General features: G+C 37.6%; 1 protein-coding gene across 1 annotated transcript in view; it reads right to left on the reverse strand.

Moving 5' to 3' along the window:
* Positions 1 to 1,849: 1,849 nt before the first annotated feature.
* The window catches only part of LOC149219713 (14-3-3 protein 7-like), a 70,015-nt gene continuing 55,540 nt past the window's right edge, over positions 1,850 to 16,324 (reverse strand). The window contains exons 6-7 of the mRNA XM_089384458.1: positions 2,586 to 2,632; positions 1,850 to 2,400 (exon numbers count right to left, since the gene is read on the reverse strand). Coding sequence (XP_089240584.1) covers positions 2,395 to 2,400; positions 2,586 to 2,632 — 53 coding nt within the window. The 3' untranslated portion in view covers positions 1,850 to 2,394. The remainder of the gene's footprint in view (positions 2,401 to 2,585; positions 2,633 to 16,324) is intronic.

The raw sequence follows: 16,324 nt of genomic DNA on the forward strand, positions 1-16,324 counted from the left end.
CCATCCCATTAGTCTTTATGCCAATCTTTACACTCCATCTTCATCCCAAACACTGCGATATGATTTGTTTCATTTGTTTCCTGTGATAGAATCAATCAAGTCAAGCATTCAATCAACGGATGCATATTGCCTCACTCCCAATTCAATGGTGGAGATCTCCCTTAACAAGAAAATCATTTGAAGCCAATTCAAGTACAATTATCAATCCGTCAATTCCTTTTTCACAATCCCTGTTAATTTTGAGGAGTGATTTATATATTTTCACTTGTAGACACAACAGTGTAATCCTCTTTTAATTAAACTAGTTAAGACAACCGTTGCTGAAATTCCACTATCAAGAATAAATATATTTGACTCTAAATGGAAAAATGCATAGATATGGCCAATAGTAGATACATTGGTTATTTTACAAGATCCCCCTTGTACATGCTCTCGCAAATTGTTAAGTAAGCTCAATTATAGTTGAAGAAACCAAAAACTCCCCTACATTGGAAGGAAAAGATTTAGGGGGAGACCATGTTATGCCTGTGAACCAAGATTACAGAACTATGGGTAGGCTATATGAACCCATATTATAGAACTATGTTTATTTTGTGTCATCTACCACATTCTAGAAAGATTATATAAAAATATAGTTAGGATATTCGTAAAATCTGCAAGCATTCACCATCTTCATAAAACTTGTATAATTCTTGTAGTTTTTCAATAAAAGGATTTTTTTGGATCATCAAATATCACAGACAGCTACCCATATACAACCAATTATGCCCTTCACATAATATCAATAACTATCTGAAAATTTAAGGTACATAAAACAGAGTAGAGAGTGAATCTTCATCAAAATGAGAGAATTGATATTCATCATGGTGAACCAACACAGTTGGTTTACTTGAGTGACCTACCTGATATTAAATAGTTTAGAACATTACATTATTTTTATGGGGAATATATAGTTGATGGTGGTTGTCAAGTTTATCGAAATCTAAAATCATGTGCAGCAATCAATGTTGATTTCTTTACTGTTATGTGAGGAAACAAAAAATAGCAGTGAATAGTTGGGAAGCGGTCAGCAAAACAAGAGTAAGCACATTTGAAATTATATATTGGACCTTGCATACTAAAGCTACAAACTACACAAAACGGATCAAGAAGAATAGAGTTATTTCTAGTCCTGTTGACAACAATTTAAGGTGTTCGATTATCACAAATTTTAGTCGATCTCAAATCAAACTTTTTGAATTATTTTCACCAGTTAATTTCTCATTTTCTGACAATCATCTTTCAAATTTGGTTAAGTATGCATGTTATCACTAATCATGAAAATGCCCTGAAACATAATAACTTGCGATTTGTATAACTTCCAGCGATTTACAAAAACGACAGTGCCGATTCACTTCACAACTTAATGGGAAAAAATGCGGCTACAATTAAAACAGCGGTTGAAAACATTGTGAGTTGCATTTCAAAGATCTTATTTGTACATACAAGGCAGCCGATTTACACAAACCCGTGAACTTGCACTTCAGAAAGGTCCTTGTATTGAAGGGAACAAAACTGTTGTTTGTTAAAAACTAAACTAATGTTTCATTTCCATATCAACGTGAAAAGACCGTTAGAAGAATGATGTAGCCCATAATGCGCATAATCATGTCAGAAATAGTTAAAAATTAACCATCAAGGACATTTTTCACTTGGCCGGGAATAATAACTGCCAACTAAGGAATCACCAAAGGACAATTAAACAAAACCCTAAAAGATTTTTATGGTAGCCAGCTAGCCTACTACTGCCATCATTAATTAATTATTCAATGCCCTAAAATGGATCCACAAAAGCCTCGTAACGCAACAGTTAGAAATTGAAATTTATAATCATAAGAAATAGTTACCATCCAACCCAACTATTTATAAAAGCCAACTTCGAAGTTAACTCGCCGACTAACGACGTTTACTGGCCAATTAACAAACTTTAAATTTTCTAATTATGCTCACCATAGCTTTGGTTCTGGTAAAGCAGATTCAATTCTTAACCAAATAACCAGGAACAAAACTGAAATAAAAAAATGTCCCGAAGATCTTCATAGCCATCACTAGAAAATGGTGCAGCTTTCCTCAAGGATCTATGCTATAGAGAAACACTCGAAGGATTTGAAAATCTTGCAGGGAAAGCCAACACAAATGAAGTACCAGTTACCATACATATTAATGCTTTATTTGAGCCCACGTACTTTGAAGGACCAACGAAGGATGTCAATCTAGAAAATGCAAGTGAAACTGTATTGCATCAAAGTGATATATACATCCACTCAAAACAAAAAGACTGAGGAAGTACGCCAGGAAGAATATCAAAAATCCTCAAAGCAATCAAACTGCCGAAGAAACGCTATTGCAACAAAATTAGGGCTGCAAAAATTAGTAAACGGAAAAGATGTCAGTTCTTCTGATTTGCATGTCGAACAACAAATTGCCAGAAATTGTTTATATGCACAACTCCAACAGTGTAGAGCCCCAGAAAACAGGTTACAAGACACTAAATCAGGTAACACACGCTAGTAAGAAATTTACAAGAAAACATTCATATTACTTACTTCCCCATCTTCCACCTTCGTCTCTTCTCCTTTAGGCTGATCATCCCCTGTCAATCCAAATCCAATCATTTACTGTTTTAATAACACTTGAAACAAGTCTAGAAAAGTGACACTAAAAGACAGAGCTAGTAATAAAAACAAGATACAAACAAACTCTAAGGAGTAGAGGCTTCCAGAAAAATAACTCCTCCAGAGAACTTTCTCCTTTCCTGTTACTTCCTTCCCTATGTCTAATGTAGAGAGAATAACCCATAGCATAGGGCAACAGTGACTGATTGTTGCAGCTTCTGGTTACAACTCCAAAACCTAGAGTGAACACTGAAGGTCTATGACATTGACTGGCAAATGGTAAACTTTTAAAATTAATCCAACCGTGTTACCTTGGACATGACGACAATACAGAATCCATGCAATACAAAGGCAATAAAGACAAATTGGTAGGGTAAAAAGGTTGCACAGAAACGAAAACATCAGGGTTGCAAAGAATATTCATGTCCCGTGAAGTTAGGTTAAAAAAGACACATGCTCCACACCACACTAAATAAGGTGGAAAGATGTAGTACTGGATGGTTTATTCCAAATCTTGTTAGGGAAGTTGCTCTAGAAAGACATTTGAAAAAGGATGGAAAATGAGGGAGGAATGTTTCAACCACGGAAAAAATAAAGATTGGATCTCAGAAAGGGGTGATGCTTGTTAAAATATCCTAAAACCAGCTATCTAAGCAAACAGATCAGATCTAGTTACTTGCGGGTGATATTAACTTCTGCATGTCACTTCTTCTCGTGCATCGTTCATAGACAATGGAGCATCCTGCCATATGACCGGAGTTAGAGAGCACTTCACGAGCCTTTTGGAGATTGTGCTTGGCGACAACTCCAAAGTCAAGGCGACAGGTATGGGGACAGTTTCATTTCAGAGGGAGTCATCACCTCCTCTAAAGGTGACAGATGTTCTTTATGTTCCAGGGTTGAAGAAGAGTTTGATATCAGTCTCTAGCTTGGAGGACAGGGGTATGAGGTACTGTTCCAAAAGGGACAAGTGTTGATATATCCTAGAGGATCCAGTGTCGAGTCTGCTCGTGTGATTGGAGCTCGCAGTGGGAGACTATACAGACTTATATTTCAGCCTCTTCGAGCTATGGTAGCAGTGATTTATGTGAGTTGTGGCACATGAGGATGGCCCACTTGCACCATGGAGCTTTCAGGATGTTGAGGGAGATGGTTACAGGGTTGCCTGACTTCAGCACAGAGCATCATGGTGTGTGCAAGGGGTGTGCTCTGGGAAAGTATACCAAGGCACCTTTCCAGAGTGGTGACAACAGAGCTGCAGGTATCCTTTGATTTAATTCATTCTGACGTATGTGGTCCTATGTCCCATGTTTCATTGAGTCGATATGGGTACTATGTGACATTCATTGATGACCACTCCAGGAGGACCTGGATTTACATCCTGAAGACCAAGGATGAGGTCTTCCGGCGATTCCAAGAGTTTAAGGCTCTTGTGGAGAACCAAACTAGGAGGCACATCAGGGCGTTGAGATCAGACAACAGGGATGAGTACACTTCTGCAGAGATGAGGGATTTTTGTGGAAGTGTTGGCATCAAGAAAGGGTTCATTATGCCTTATAGCCCTCAGCGGAATGGGGTAACGGAGAGGAAGAACAGGGCCATTGTCGGTGCAGCTAAAGTCATGTTGCATGATCAGAGTGTACCTTTCTTCTTGTGGGCCAAGGTGTGTTACATTGTTGTCTATTTGCAGAACAGGAGCCCACACAAAGTCTTGGGGAGCAAGACTCTTGAGGAGATATATATCGGCAAGAAGCCAGAAGTTGGGCACATCAAGATATTTGGGTGCCTTACATATTCACACGTCCCTAAGGAGAAGGGGGCGAAGTTGGAACCCATTGCAAAGAGGGGTATCCCAGTGGGTTATAGTGAGACCAGCAATGCTTACCACATATATCTTCCTGCACAGAGGAAGATTGTCCTCAGGAGTAATGTGACATTTGAGGAGAGGGCTTTGAAGAGGTCTCGGGGGGTTGATCAAGTAGAGCAGCAGGCTCCTCAACAGGGGACCACACCACAGGTTTCAGGTGCATCAGGTGGTACATCAAGACCAGAAGGTTCACCTTCTTCAGGTGTGATAGGTTCACAGGACACATTTTCCCCTGGTACCAGTTCACCTGTTGCAGGTTCATCAGGCATTGTATCTCAGAGGTCAGGATCTCCTTTGGTCATTTCAGAGCCTTCCTCACCTAAAGGAGAGGCACCAATTGAGGATTTTCCCATACCACCACAGGAGACTATTACAGGGAAGAGGAAGCCAAGATGGCTTCTAGAGACCTTGAAGGAGGCTCAAGAGGCACTAGGGAGACCTAAGTGGTCAGTGAGGAGAGTAGACCTCCAGAGAGGTTGGGTGGATTTGTGGTAGATGTTGTGGAGACAGAAACAACTAGTTTTGAGGAGGCCACTAGACAGCAGATCTGGAGGAATGCCATGGTGGAGGAGTATGCCTCTATCATGAAGAATGATGTCTAGGAGGTAGTGTCGTGTCCTGATGGGATGTCAGATGTGACTTCCAAGTGGCTCTACAAGGTCAAACATGCTACGGATGGAAGCGTTGAGAAGTTCAAAGCTTGGTTTGTGGCACGGGGGTTCTCATAGGTAGAGGGAGTTGACTATGAGGAGACCTTTGCACCAGTTGCTTGTTATACTTCCATTAGAGCAGTGATATCTATAGCAGTTGAGATGGGATGGAGGATTCACCAGATGGATGTGAAGACCACCTTTCTCAATGGTGTTATACAAGAGTAGGCGTACATTGAGCAGCTTGAGGGTAGTTACATGGGAGGGAGTCTCATGTTTGTGGGCTGAAGAAAGCCTTGTATGGACTGAAGCAGGCACCGAGGGCATGGTACGAGAGGATAGATGCCTACTTGCAGCAGATGGGTTTCCAGAAGAGTGATGCAGATCTGAACCTATACTTTATCTTGGTAGGTGATGATCCACTCATTCTGGTATTGTATGTGGATGACTTGTTTATTACAGGGGAGGAGAGTCTCATCCAGCACTGCAAGAGAGATCTTACTTCAGAGTTTGATTTGACTGATATGGGTCTGATGCATTACTTTTTGGGGTTGGAGGTTTGGCAAGAGGATGGGAACCTCTTTGTGGGCAAGGGAAGCTATGCAAGAGATACCTTGACAAGATTTTGTATGGATGGTTGCAGGCCTATGGCTACTCCTATGATCACCAACTGGAAGAAGCTCCATGATGTTGATTCCGAGTTGGTGGATCCCACTTTGCATCGTCCGCTGATTAGTTCATTGATGTATCTGAGCAACACTAGACATGATATTTGTTTTGCAGTCAACAAATTGATTCAGTTTATGATGGAGACCAAGAGAGTACACTGGGTGGCTGCAAAACATGTGTTGAGGTACTTACAGGGCACAGTGGATAATGGTTTGGACTATGTCAGATGTGATGGGGTCAGATTGATTGGTTGCACAAACTCCGATTGGGTTGGCAATGTCAGTGACCGGAAGAGCACTTTTCGGATGTTGTTTCTCATTGGGCTCAGCAGTTGTGTCATGGTTCAGCAGGAAACAAAAGTCAATGGCATTGGGCAGCATAGAGGCAGAGTATATGGCAGCGAGTCAGGCAGGGTGCGAGGCATTATGGCTTCGCAAGATGCTTCATCAATTATTTGGTCAGACGCTAAGACCAACTACGATTTACTATGACAATCAGAGTTGTAATAAACTCTCTAAGAATCCAGTGTTTCACGATCGGTCAAAGCATATAGAGATCAGATACAACTTCATCAGAGATTGGGTTGAGAGAGGCACAGTGAAGCTTGAGTATATATCCACTGATGAGCAAGTAGCAGACATTCTCACCAAGTCTTTTCCAAAAGGCAAGCATGTTTACTTTAGAGACAGGAAGGGAGCGGCGAGCAACGCCTTCCTCAAAAAAAGGGAGTGTTGGAAATAGTACCAAGGAGAGGTGTTACTAAGCATTTATCGCTTTTAGCCTAGTAGACACATTAATGACTTTTGTCTTGGTGATATTTATGAGTTATATTAATGTCATGGTTGGAAAAGGGTACTTAAAAGTGTTGTACCATGTACTTTTCAAATATTAAAGTCATTTGTAATTTATAAAGTCACAGTGACTTGTAAAGTACATAGTGTACTTTTCTAATATTAACGTGAGGTGAAAAATCACTTTACGAAAAAAATCTATGTTACCGGATCCGTCAACCTTGGGGGCTGGATTCGCGGATCGGATCTGATCCGGATCCGGATCCGGATTCGCTTGGATACGCCTAGGAACCGGTTTAAAAATGTTTCCTTCGTTGTAACACGCATGGTGATTTTTGGTTTTTTACAGGTCCACTGTGTTGTTTCATGGCTCGTGAACTCTCCCATTTGTTTTCGGCATCTCGCATGACCCGCATTATATATATTAATTAAGCTTTATTATATTTTAACGTTACTTTTTATATTTAGATATTAATTAAACTTTGTTATATTTTAAAGTTACTTTTATATTTATATATTAATTATTATATTTTAACGTTACTTTTTATATTTAGATATTAATTAAACTTTGTTATATTTTAAAGTTACTTTTTATATTTGTATATTAATTAAACTTTATGATATTTTAAAGTTACTTTTTACATTTATATTTATACCGTTCAAAATTTATAATTTATAATTATTATAAACTTGTCTTTTAAAAATTATAATTTAATGTTCTATTACTTATATTATAATTTGTGTTATAAACTTGTCTTTTAAAAATTATAATTTAAAATTATGTTCTATTACTTATATTATAATTTGTGTTGTAGGATAAATAGAAATATTAAAATTTATATATTTATAAAATTAAATATATTAATTTATTGTATCATATATTTAAAATATATATTAAATATTATACAAGTTATACATTTAAAATTTTGTATTTTTACAAGTTGTAATTTTTTTGACTAGCTACGGTTTATCTTCTCCGAAAGTAAGTAAACATATTAATTCCTCAAGGTCTAGAGGCATCTTGCAAGTTTGCAAGTCACCCTTGTTACAAACCACACACAACTTACAAATTATTTTTAGAGGTGGTCAATTTTGTCTACACATAATGATGTAGCGACATGTTGAGGTCTTCAGATTGTACCAATAGAGGTTAGACTAGTGACCATAAATATTGAAGCCTTTTACCTACCATGGAAAATATTTATATACTATATATACCCGCCGTTTCCCCGCCGTATCCGGATCCTGACTTTTAAAAAATCTGACGGATCCGTATCCGGATCCGCATCCGGATCCGTATCCGGATCCGAATCCTGGTAACTTAGAAAAAAATAGAAAAAGGTACACAACTTGAAAAAGGTACTAGGAGGCTTTTAAGTAATGGGGCCAAATGTATGAGGGAGGTCAATTGAGAGAGTTAATTTCAACCACATCTTGAGATTTGGAGATTAAATCTCATCCATTGGATCCTAAGTTTAGGGATTCAATCTTTTCTAAGAAACAAAAGGAGAAAAGGGAGGCTCATTCTTCACTTCACACTTGAGAGAGCATGAGGAGAAGAGGAGAAGACAAATTTCAAGGAGAATTTGCCGCAAGAGAAGGAGGGCTCGAATTTCTAGGAGAAAGGCAGCCATAGGAGGCACGATTTCCAAGGAGAGGCACAAAAATCAAGAAGACAGTCAGCACATTTTTCAAGGCAAATAGCAACACAGAAATCGAGGACAGCAGCACGATTTCGAGGTTGCTGGGCATGAATTTCAAGGATCGTTCCTACATTGACCTGGCCTGAAAATCGACGCGAAAATTTCGGGTTTGCTGCTACCAAGCAGCATGATTTTCGAGGAGGGTTACGGATGTCACCTGGCATGACTTTCGAGATTCTTCAGTCACTTCCAATGCATAAATCGAGACGGCATTTGGCACATAAATTGAGGCAGAATTTTGGGCACAAAAATCGTGGCGCTGAGCTGTGAGAAAACTGTAAAAAATTCTGGGCAAGAGATTTTGTGAAAATCTGAAAAATATCAGAGAGCACAAATTTCCAGATTTGCATTTAATGTTTCAGCTACTGAGGGAGATAAGTACTGTGATTATTTTATGTACTTAAGACTAATTTTCTCATGCAATAAAATCCTCCTTTGAAGACCAGTTTTCCCCAAGAGGCTGTGGGGTTTTTCCGGGGTCACCTTGACCAATAACTAGTGTCTCACATATGTGAATGCTTGCTAAAATTATGTATTAATTTTCAGCTGATAGGAATGTGAAAAATAGTAGAACTTTAGAAGTACTCTTTGAATGTTTACAATTAATGCATACTGATTATATCAGCATGACAAAACATGTGGGTTGGGCCTAAACAACACATGCAAACTTGTAATCTGGGTTAAGGGTGCAGATAATAATTTTTCTACACCAACTCCCAAAAATATTTGTGCGTTGAGATCATACATAGGTCTCAAGGGATATTATAGGAAACTTGCTAAAGTATTCAAGGATTCTGCAAGATTGCTTAACCTATCACATTATTGCGAAGAAATAGTGAGAAGTTCAAAAGGACACCTCACTGTGAAGAAAACTCTAGCTTCTAAATAAACATTTTACCAATGCCTTAAAAAATGCAAATCCAAATGAAGAACTCGTCATGTGCACTAATTCATGGGTATTCGAGTCCTTACCTACAATGAGTGTGTTGTACACTACGAGCATGAAAACTTAACGAGCATGAGATGAACTCTAATGTGCATGATTTAGGGCTTGTGGTGGTTATTGCACTAAAAATGCCAAGATGGTAGACGATACCTCGTTGATAGGAAGTTTGAACTAAGAGCAAGTAATAATAGTTTAAAATACCTATCCAATCAATCACATACAAGTGCCACATAGGAGACTGTGTAATTCCTCATTGATCAGAATTTTGATAATAAACATATCAATGGAAAAGAGAACAAACTTGCAAATGCACTTAGCCTAGGAATAAATCTCGGTACCATTACTACTTATGAGTTTGATGTAAAGAAACGATCACTTGAGGCTCTTATAGGAGATGAATACTATCGTCAACCAAAGAAGGATTTCTGAAGACACACAAATATTAAAAATTCAATTTGCTTAAATGGGTTTGAAACAAATGGAGGTGAAATCTGTGTTTAACTCTGAAAAGTGGAGAAAGCTTATATCAAGAGAAATTCATGATGTTCCATATGAAAGACAATCAAGTTACCAAAGGACCATTGTTATAATGACAAAACAATATTGAATATGCGACCAAATGCCCCAAGTATCAGAGGGTTATGGCAAGGCATTAGCATCCAACAACATTGCTGTTGCCTTTGTCAAATCCAAAAAGGAATTCAGAAGTGGTCACAATTGATTTCATCACAAGAACACCCAAAACATTGAAATAACATAATTTTTTCACAGTGATGGTATTATGGTGGATATGTTGATGAAGGCAACACAATTCATACTAGTGCAGCCTATCCACAAGGTAAGAAGTGATGAGAATTTGTAGTCTGCCTGATGCAATTGTATTGACCAGAGACACAAAGTTGCAGATCAAACTTCAAGAAGAGTTTTATCTTTGGCTTGTGAACATAGTGGAATCTCACCATAGCGTATTATCCGCAAATAGATGGATAACAACATGATTTATCATGTCACTGAGTTCATGTTAAAGAAGTAAGAGACCAATTGGTCATCCAAGTTCAAGGAGTACCTACACTTGGCGAACTTTGTATATAACAATGGGTGACATGTATCCTAGGGATGTGTTCATCTGATACCTTATACTTGACAAAAGATAAAATACTCCAATAAGTTGGCCCGATCCAACATATGGGATTACACAAAGGCCAAAAGATGCTTGGCGAGATGGACAAGTGGTCTGCAAAAATTAATTAGAATCTGAAGGCACACCAAGAACGGAAAAAAAGGTGTTGATTAAATAAGCAAATCCAACAAAGAATTCAAAGTGGGTGACCTTGTAGTTATTAGGGTGAAGCATAAGAAAAGTTCTTTGAGAATGGGGAGTTGTGCCAAGCTAGCTCCAAGATATTTGAAGCCTTTTGAGTTTCTTCAAAGAATAGACCCAATTTCATAGAGTTACATTGTTTGCTAAATTAGAGCACATAATGTTTGTGTGTTTCTCTACTTAGGAAGCATGTGCAAGACCCTAATCATGTGATTGATTACACTATCATTCAACTGAAACTATATGCAGAGTTCCACACCAGTCCTTCATGCAGCCCCAAAGAGAAGATGACTATGGTCTAGAATTTAGCAACACACATGCCAAGGTCCAATGCAAACAATTTGTAATGAATGAAACAACGAGGAAGAAGGGGAATGCCATGAGTACAAAGTACACATGCTTGTTCAAGTTATGAAAGTCGCATCAAGGCCAATGTTATTCCAAGGGGAACGTGAATGTAGCACATGCTTTGAGCAGCTTCTTTGTATATGGGTCATGTTAACCCAAGTAGCACTTCTTGCTACTTAAGGGTTAAGATCCAATGAGACTCGGCCACATCAGTCTCTTTCTAAGCATTTCCTAGCATAACCATTGATCAAAGGACCTTTCATATTCAGTTTCATCAATTTCAAGGAAACTGCTATATTGGGTAGTTCTACTTTTTCGAATATCCAGACATCAGGGACCCGCACATCAAACTTGACTACATTTTCTTGATCCTAGTGAAAAAGCAAGTCCAATGAGACCATTTTCATTCAAATACAAAATGGCGTATTTTCCTCTACCTTTTTACTTTTTCTTTTTTTGTAATTATGGGCCAATATGTCATTTCACCAAAACTATACTTTAGTGCTTTTTGTTTTTTGTGGAAGACTACCTTTTTTAGGCATGTCTATAATTAGTAGGTGCAGGTACTAGTCGTGGTTCCTAATGAGCAACTAAGGCATGGTTTGAGTTTCCTCTACATAGAAAAGTGAGGAATAAAGGAGCAGCATTTTGTAATTGGCTTGTCTCAAGTTGACATTTGGCGTGAATCTAAATCAAGTTTCCATGTAAATTTTCATGGATTATGATCTTAAAGTCGTGAGTGGTAAAATACTAAAATGATTGATTTATTTAATCCTCATTTAATTTACTTAATCACATAAAAAGAGGGTCGAATTAATTTAATGGTTAGGGAGCTTTTACTAAATACTGTCATTAGTAAAGCTTTTGAAAAGCTAGATGTTTCCATTTCATGTATGAGATTAGAAACACAGACTTTGTTTAATATTTCCATTCAATAAATAAGGTAAGAAAAAAGCATATTTTCTACCCTTGGTAAACAAATGCGCTAAAGGGGGAGAGGAGCTAAAGAAAAGTGAGGTGAGCATGTTGTAATCACTCGAGCAATATATAAGTGACAAGTGGCGATGAGGACAAGAAAAAAGGATATGAACTTACAACTAGCATTATGCAACGTGGGGAGAGAGAGTAGGGACATGCATCACCCTTCCATTGTATGTGACTTAAATATGAAAAGCCCTTCGAGAAGTCAACGCATCCTCATTTTCTTGTCAATCTATTATTGTGTATAACTAATACCTATGGGCATTTTGCAAAGGTTTGAATGTGGATGGTCCGTCCATAGGTGCCCCAGACATTTGTTTTGAATGTTTTCCATGAGGTAATGATTATAACAATATTTCACTTGAAGAAACTCCCATTGATGTTTATCTTTCAAGTGTGATAAAGTTTGTAACACTTACAAAAGGCACACATTGTTAGGGCATTTTGTTCGCTAATTACCTTTGGAAACCATCATTAAGGCATCTATTAAGAAGATACAAAAGACACATGGGTGCCACTATATGTCACAAGAAACATTTAGTACAAGGTCATGCAATGCATGTTACCTTATGGAAACATAGAAACATGTGTGGTGCAGCCTTGAAATGGGTTTCCAACCATACAAATGCATCCCACGTGTGGGAAATGCATTTCAAGTGACCAAAAGCATGTTTTTAAGTTGTGACTAGCATATATACAATGTATTTCTAAGTCCAACACAACATCTACCTATTTTGACTTCGTTTGACTCAATTTTTTAATAAGTTTGACCAAAAATGCAAATTTTTAATATTAGCACTAATTGTTTCAAGATGTTCGAGAGTGATTCCAACCCAACATGGGCATGAACATGCCCAAACATGCCAAGCCATCCACTCCAAATTCTTTTATGTAACAACATAACTAGTGCGCCCTTTCCTTATCGTACGGTGTACACAATAGGTAAACTAACACTCATTCTATGCAAAGAAAGTGCTCTCCCTCAAACCATGCTTCTCCCTAACCATCTCAAACTTCCCTTTGCCAAAAAATTCATCAAAATATCTCAAACCTAGAAATTTGTAGTAATGTAGCCAAGAACTGTGTGCTTAGAACGACCAAGCCAAACCGGATTCTTATATAATTTGATGCAACTTTGATGGTCGCAATAAATTGTTGTATGTTCCAACATCTAGTCAACCAACTCTGCAAAACTTGTGAAGTTAGAAGGCCTCACAACTAGCAAAACAAGTTGCCACATACTCCACTTATACTAATATAAATGCCATTGTCACCTACTTACCAAACTAGGAAATTATACCTAATCCCAGATTAAAACAAAAGTTGTATCTAGAAGTACTACTATTTGCACTTGCACTTCTTGACCAATCTAAATCAACAAATATGTGCAATAGAACTCACCATCCTCTATACATTGCATGTCATGATGGATTGTTCCCTTCATGAATCTAAGCACATGTTTTCTAGTTTTCCCATGAGCCTCGCGATGTTTGACCATAAATTGGCTCAATGGATTGACATTGTAGCATATGTCCCGCACGGTATTCATATGGTACATCACAAACACAACCAACTACTTATACAAAGTAGGGTCAACCAAATTGGGAACCTCATCACAAGTAACTTTCAAATTTGGAATCACAAGTAACTTTCAAATTTGGAACCATAGCTGCAGCTAAGGGTTTGTAATCAATCAAGTAAAATCTTTTCCAAATATTCAAAGTAAACTTCTCTTGCCCATGGAATACTTCTCCTACTCTAGCCCCAAATGTAAGGTAGTAGACCAATCTCATTCAGGTCAATGTTGCTAGCCAATTTCTGCTTGCACCACACAGTGAGCTACTCTTAACTTCCTATAAAGATTAGGTCACCTACATACTGGATCAAGATAAGTAAATCATATTTTTTATATATGTAATAAAAATTAGAATATGCACAAGTCTTAGAGAAGCCCAAGTTCAACAAGTAATTATCAATCCTTGAGGACCAAACCCATAGCACCTTCTTCAATGCACAAGGGACTTTCTTCAACTTATAAACATGGGTATCTCACCCATGCCGCTCAAAAACTCTCAATTGATTTAGGTACACTTCCTCAATCACACTATTCAAAAATAACGGTGTTTACATATGTCTAGTAATGGACCAACCAAAGCACAATGCTAAAGACATGACGATTCAAATAGAAGTATACCTTGTCACTAGAATCCTCAAGCAACAAATTTGGCATCACAAGTAACTTTCAAATTTGGAACCATAGCTGCAGCTAAGGGTTTGTAATCAATCAAGTAAAATCTTTTCCAAATATTCAAAGTAAACTTCTCTTGCCCATGGAATACTTCTCCTACTCTAGCCCCAAATGTAAGGTAGTAGACCAATCTCATTCAGGTCAATGTTGCTAGCCAATTTCTACTTGCACCACACAGTGAGCTACTCTTAACTTCCTATAAAGATTAGGTCACCTACATACTGGATCAAGATAAGTAAATCATATTTTTCATATATGTAATAAAAATTAGAATATGCACAAGTCTTAGAGAAGCCCAAGTTCAACAAGTAATTATCAATCCTTGAGGACCAAGCCCATAGCACCTTCTTCAATGCACAAGGGACTTTCTTCAACTTATAAACATGGGTATCTCACCCATGCCGCTCAAAAACTCTCAATTGATTTAGGTACACTTCCTCAATCACACTATTCAAAAATAGCGGTGTTTACATATGTCTAGTAATGGACCAACCAAAGCACAATGCTAAAGACGTGACGATTCAAATAGAAGTATACCTTGTCACTAGAATCCTCAAGCAACAAATTTGGCATTATACTTGTCAATGCTCCCATCAACTACATGTTTGATCTCGTACAACCATCTTGAATGAATCACTAATGTCCTATCAACATGAAACTATTTCCCTACAATTATTTTTGAAAATGTAATTATACTTCTTTATCATTGTATCTCACCATAGCTACTTTGCATTTGCTCCTCATATCTAGAAGGCTTGCTTAGCTTGTCACTATCATGTACTAGAGATTCATAACTTAACATATTAACAACCAACAACCAACCTGTAAAGTCATCCCTCTAGCAAACCTTTGGCCAAAACTTGACATGTTTTTGGTTGCAATCTATGATAGTGCATTGTTGATCATTGAACTTGTTGACCACTACGTGTCAACTTCCCATAGCAGTACACCCCCTTTTTTCGCAAAAGGAATAGCGCTTGAGCAACGTGTCCATGCCTATCATCATCAACGCAATCATATTGTTTTGTAAACCCAGTCTGCATGTGTAAATTGTAAATAATCTTAGCAGATCTGAGTCATGTATGTAAATTTCCTAGGTGGACCTAATTTTCTAGTGATAATCTACATTCCGGAAGGTTTTTTGCAATGTTGTGAAAATCGTGATCGGGATTAAATCGGCGCATGGAACAAATCGGAAAAAATCAGGAAAAAATCATTTGGTACAAAAATAATCATTTTTTTTCATTTTTTTCAATTTTTTTAATATCTAAACCATCTACAACATAAAATAAATACATTGACACATAAATATGATAAAAAAACTAATATATAAGATGTTTAATATCATTTCTAGCGCTAAAATCACAAATAACATTGAATCATGTCCTGAATAGTAAGTCCGGACTCCTAAGTCCCAACTCAGCCTCAAAATATCAACAAAAAATATGATAATGTATCTCATCATGTCATAATGTCATATACAATAAAATGAAAGTGTAATCCTATTGATTTCCTCTGCCCCTCTTGCAAGAAAATGCCACAGCTTTCCCTTTCCCTCTAGATGTAGATGTTGGTGCCTGTGCTGGTGGAGATGGCAGTGGAGTCTGATGTGCTCTAGAAGCTGAAGAACTAAAAGTAGGAGCTATAGGAGGTAGACCACATCCTCTAATGGTGGCAGGGGTAGCCCGGGCAAGTGGTGTCACCTGGAAACATTACAATCTCCCAATCCTGAAAACCTGAAAAACTGATAAGTCTGCTGGATTTTAAATGAAATCTAAAATTCTACTTTCTCCATATGAAATCCAGTGAGGCTGGAACCACTCTCAAACATCCTGAGCCATTTCATGGTAATGTTAAAAATTTAAGTAAAAGGATGAAAATGAAGATTAAGGAGAATGTCACTTTTACTTTAAGAATTTAACATTACCATGAATAGCATATCCATACTAGGGCCTAGACTTGATCATTAAGCTGCCCCACTCAAAAATTATTTGTTTCTTTCAAAAAAAATTGCATGAAAAAACCCAAAAAAACATTATAAAACTATGCTGTCGCGACCCCCAGCGATTTTTTTCGTTTTTATCGGGGAAACAACAACCAAAAAAAAAAAAACCGCCGATTTTTTCGTTTAATTATCGCGATTTTA

This window comes from Pinus tabuliformis, chromosome Q, assembly GCF_031772625.1.
Source record: "Pinus tabuliformis cultivar Carrire ecotype Pingquan chromosome Q, CPIR1, whole genome shotgun sequence".
Classification (NCBI taxonomy): domain Eukaryota; kingdom Viridiplantae; phylum Streptophyta; class Pinopsida; order Pinales; family Pinaceae; genus Pinus; species Pinus tabuliformis.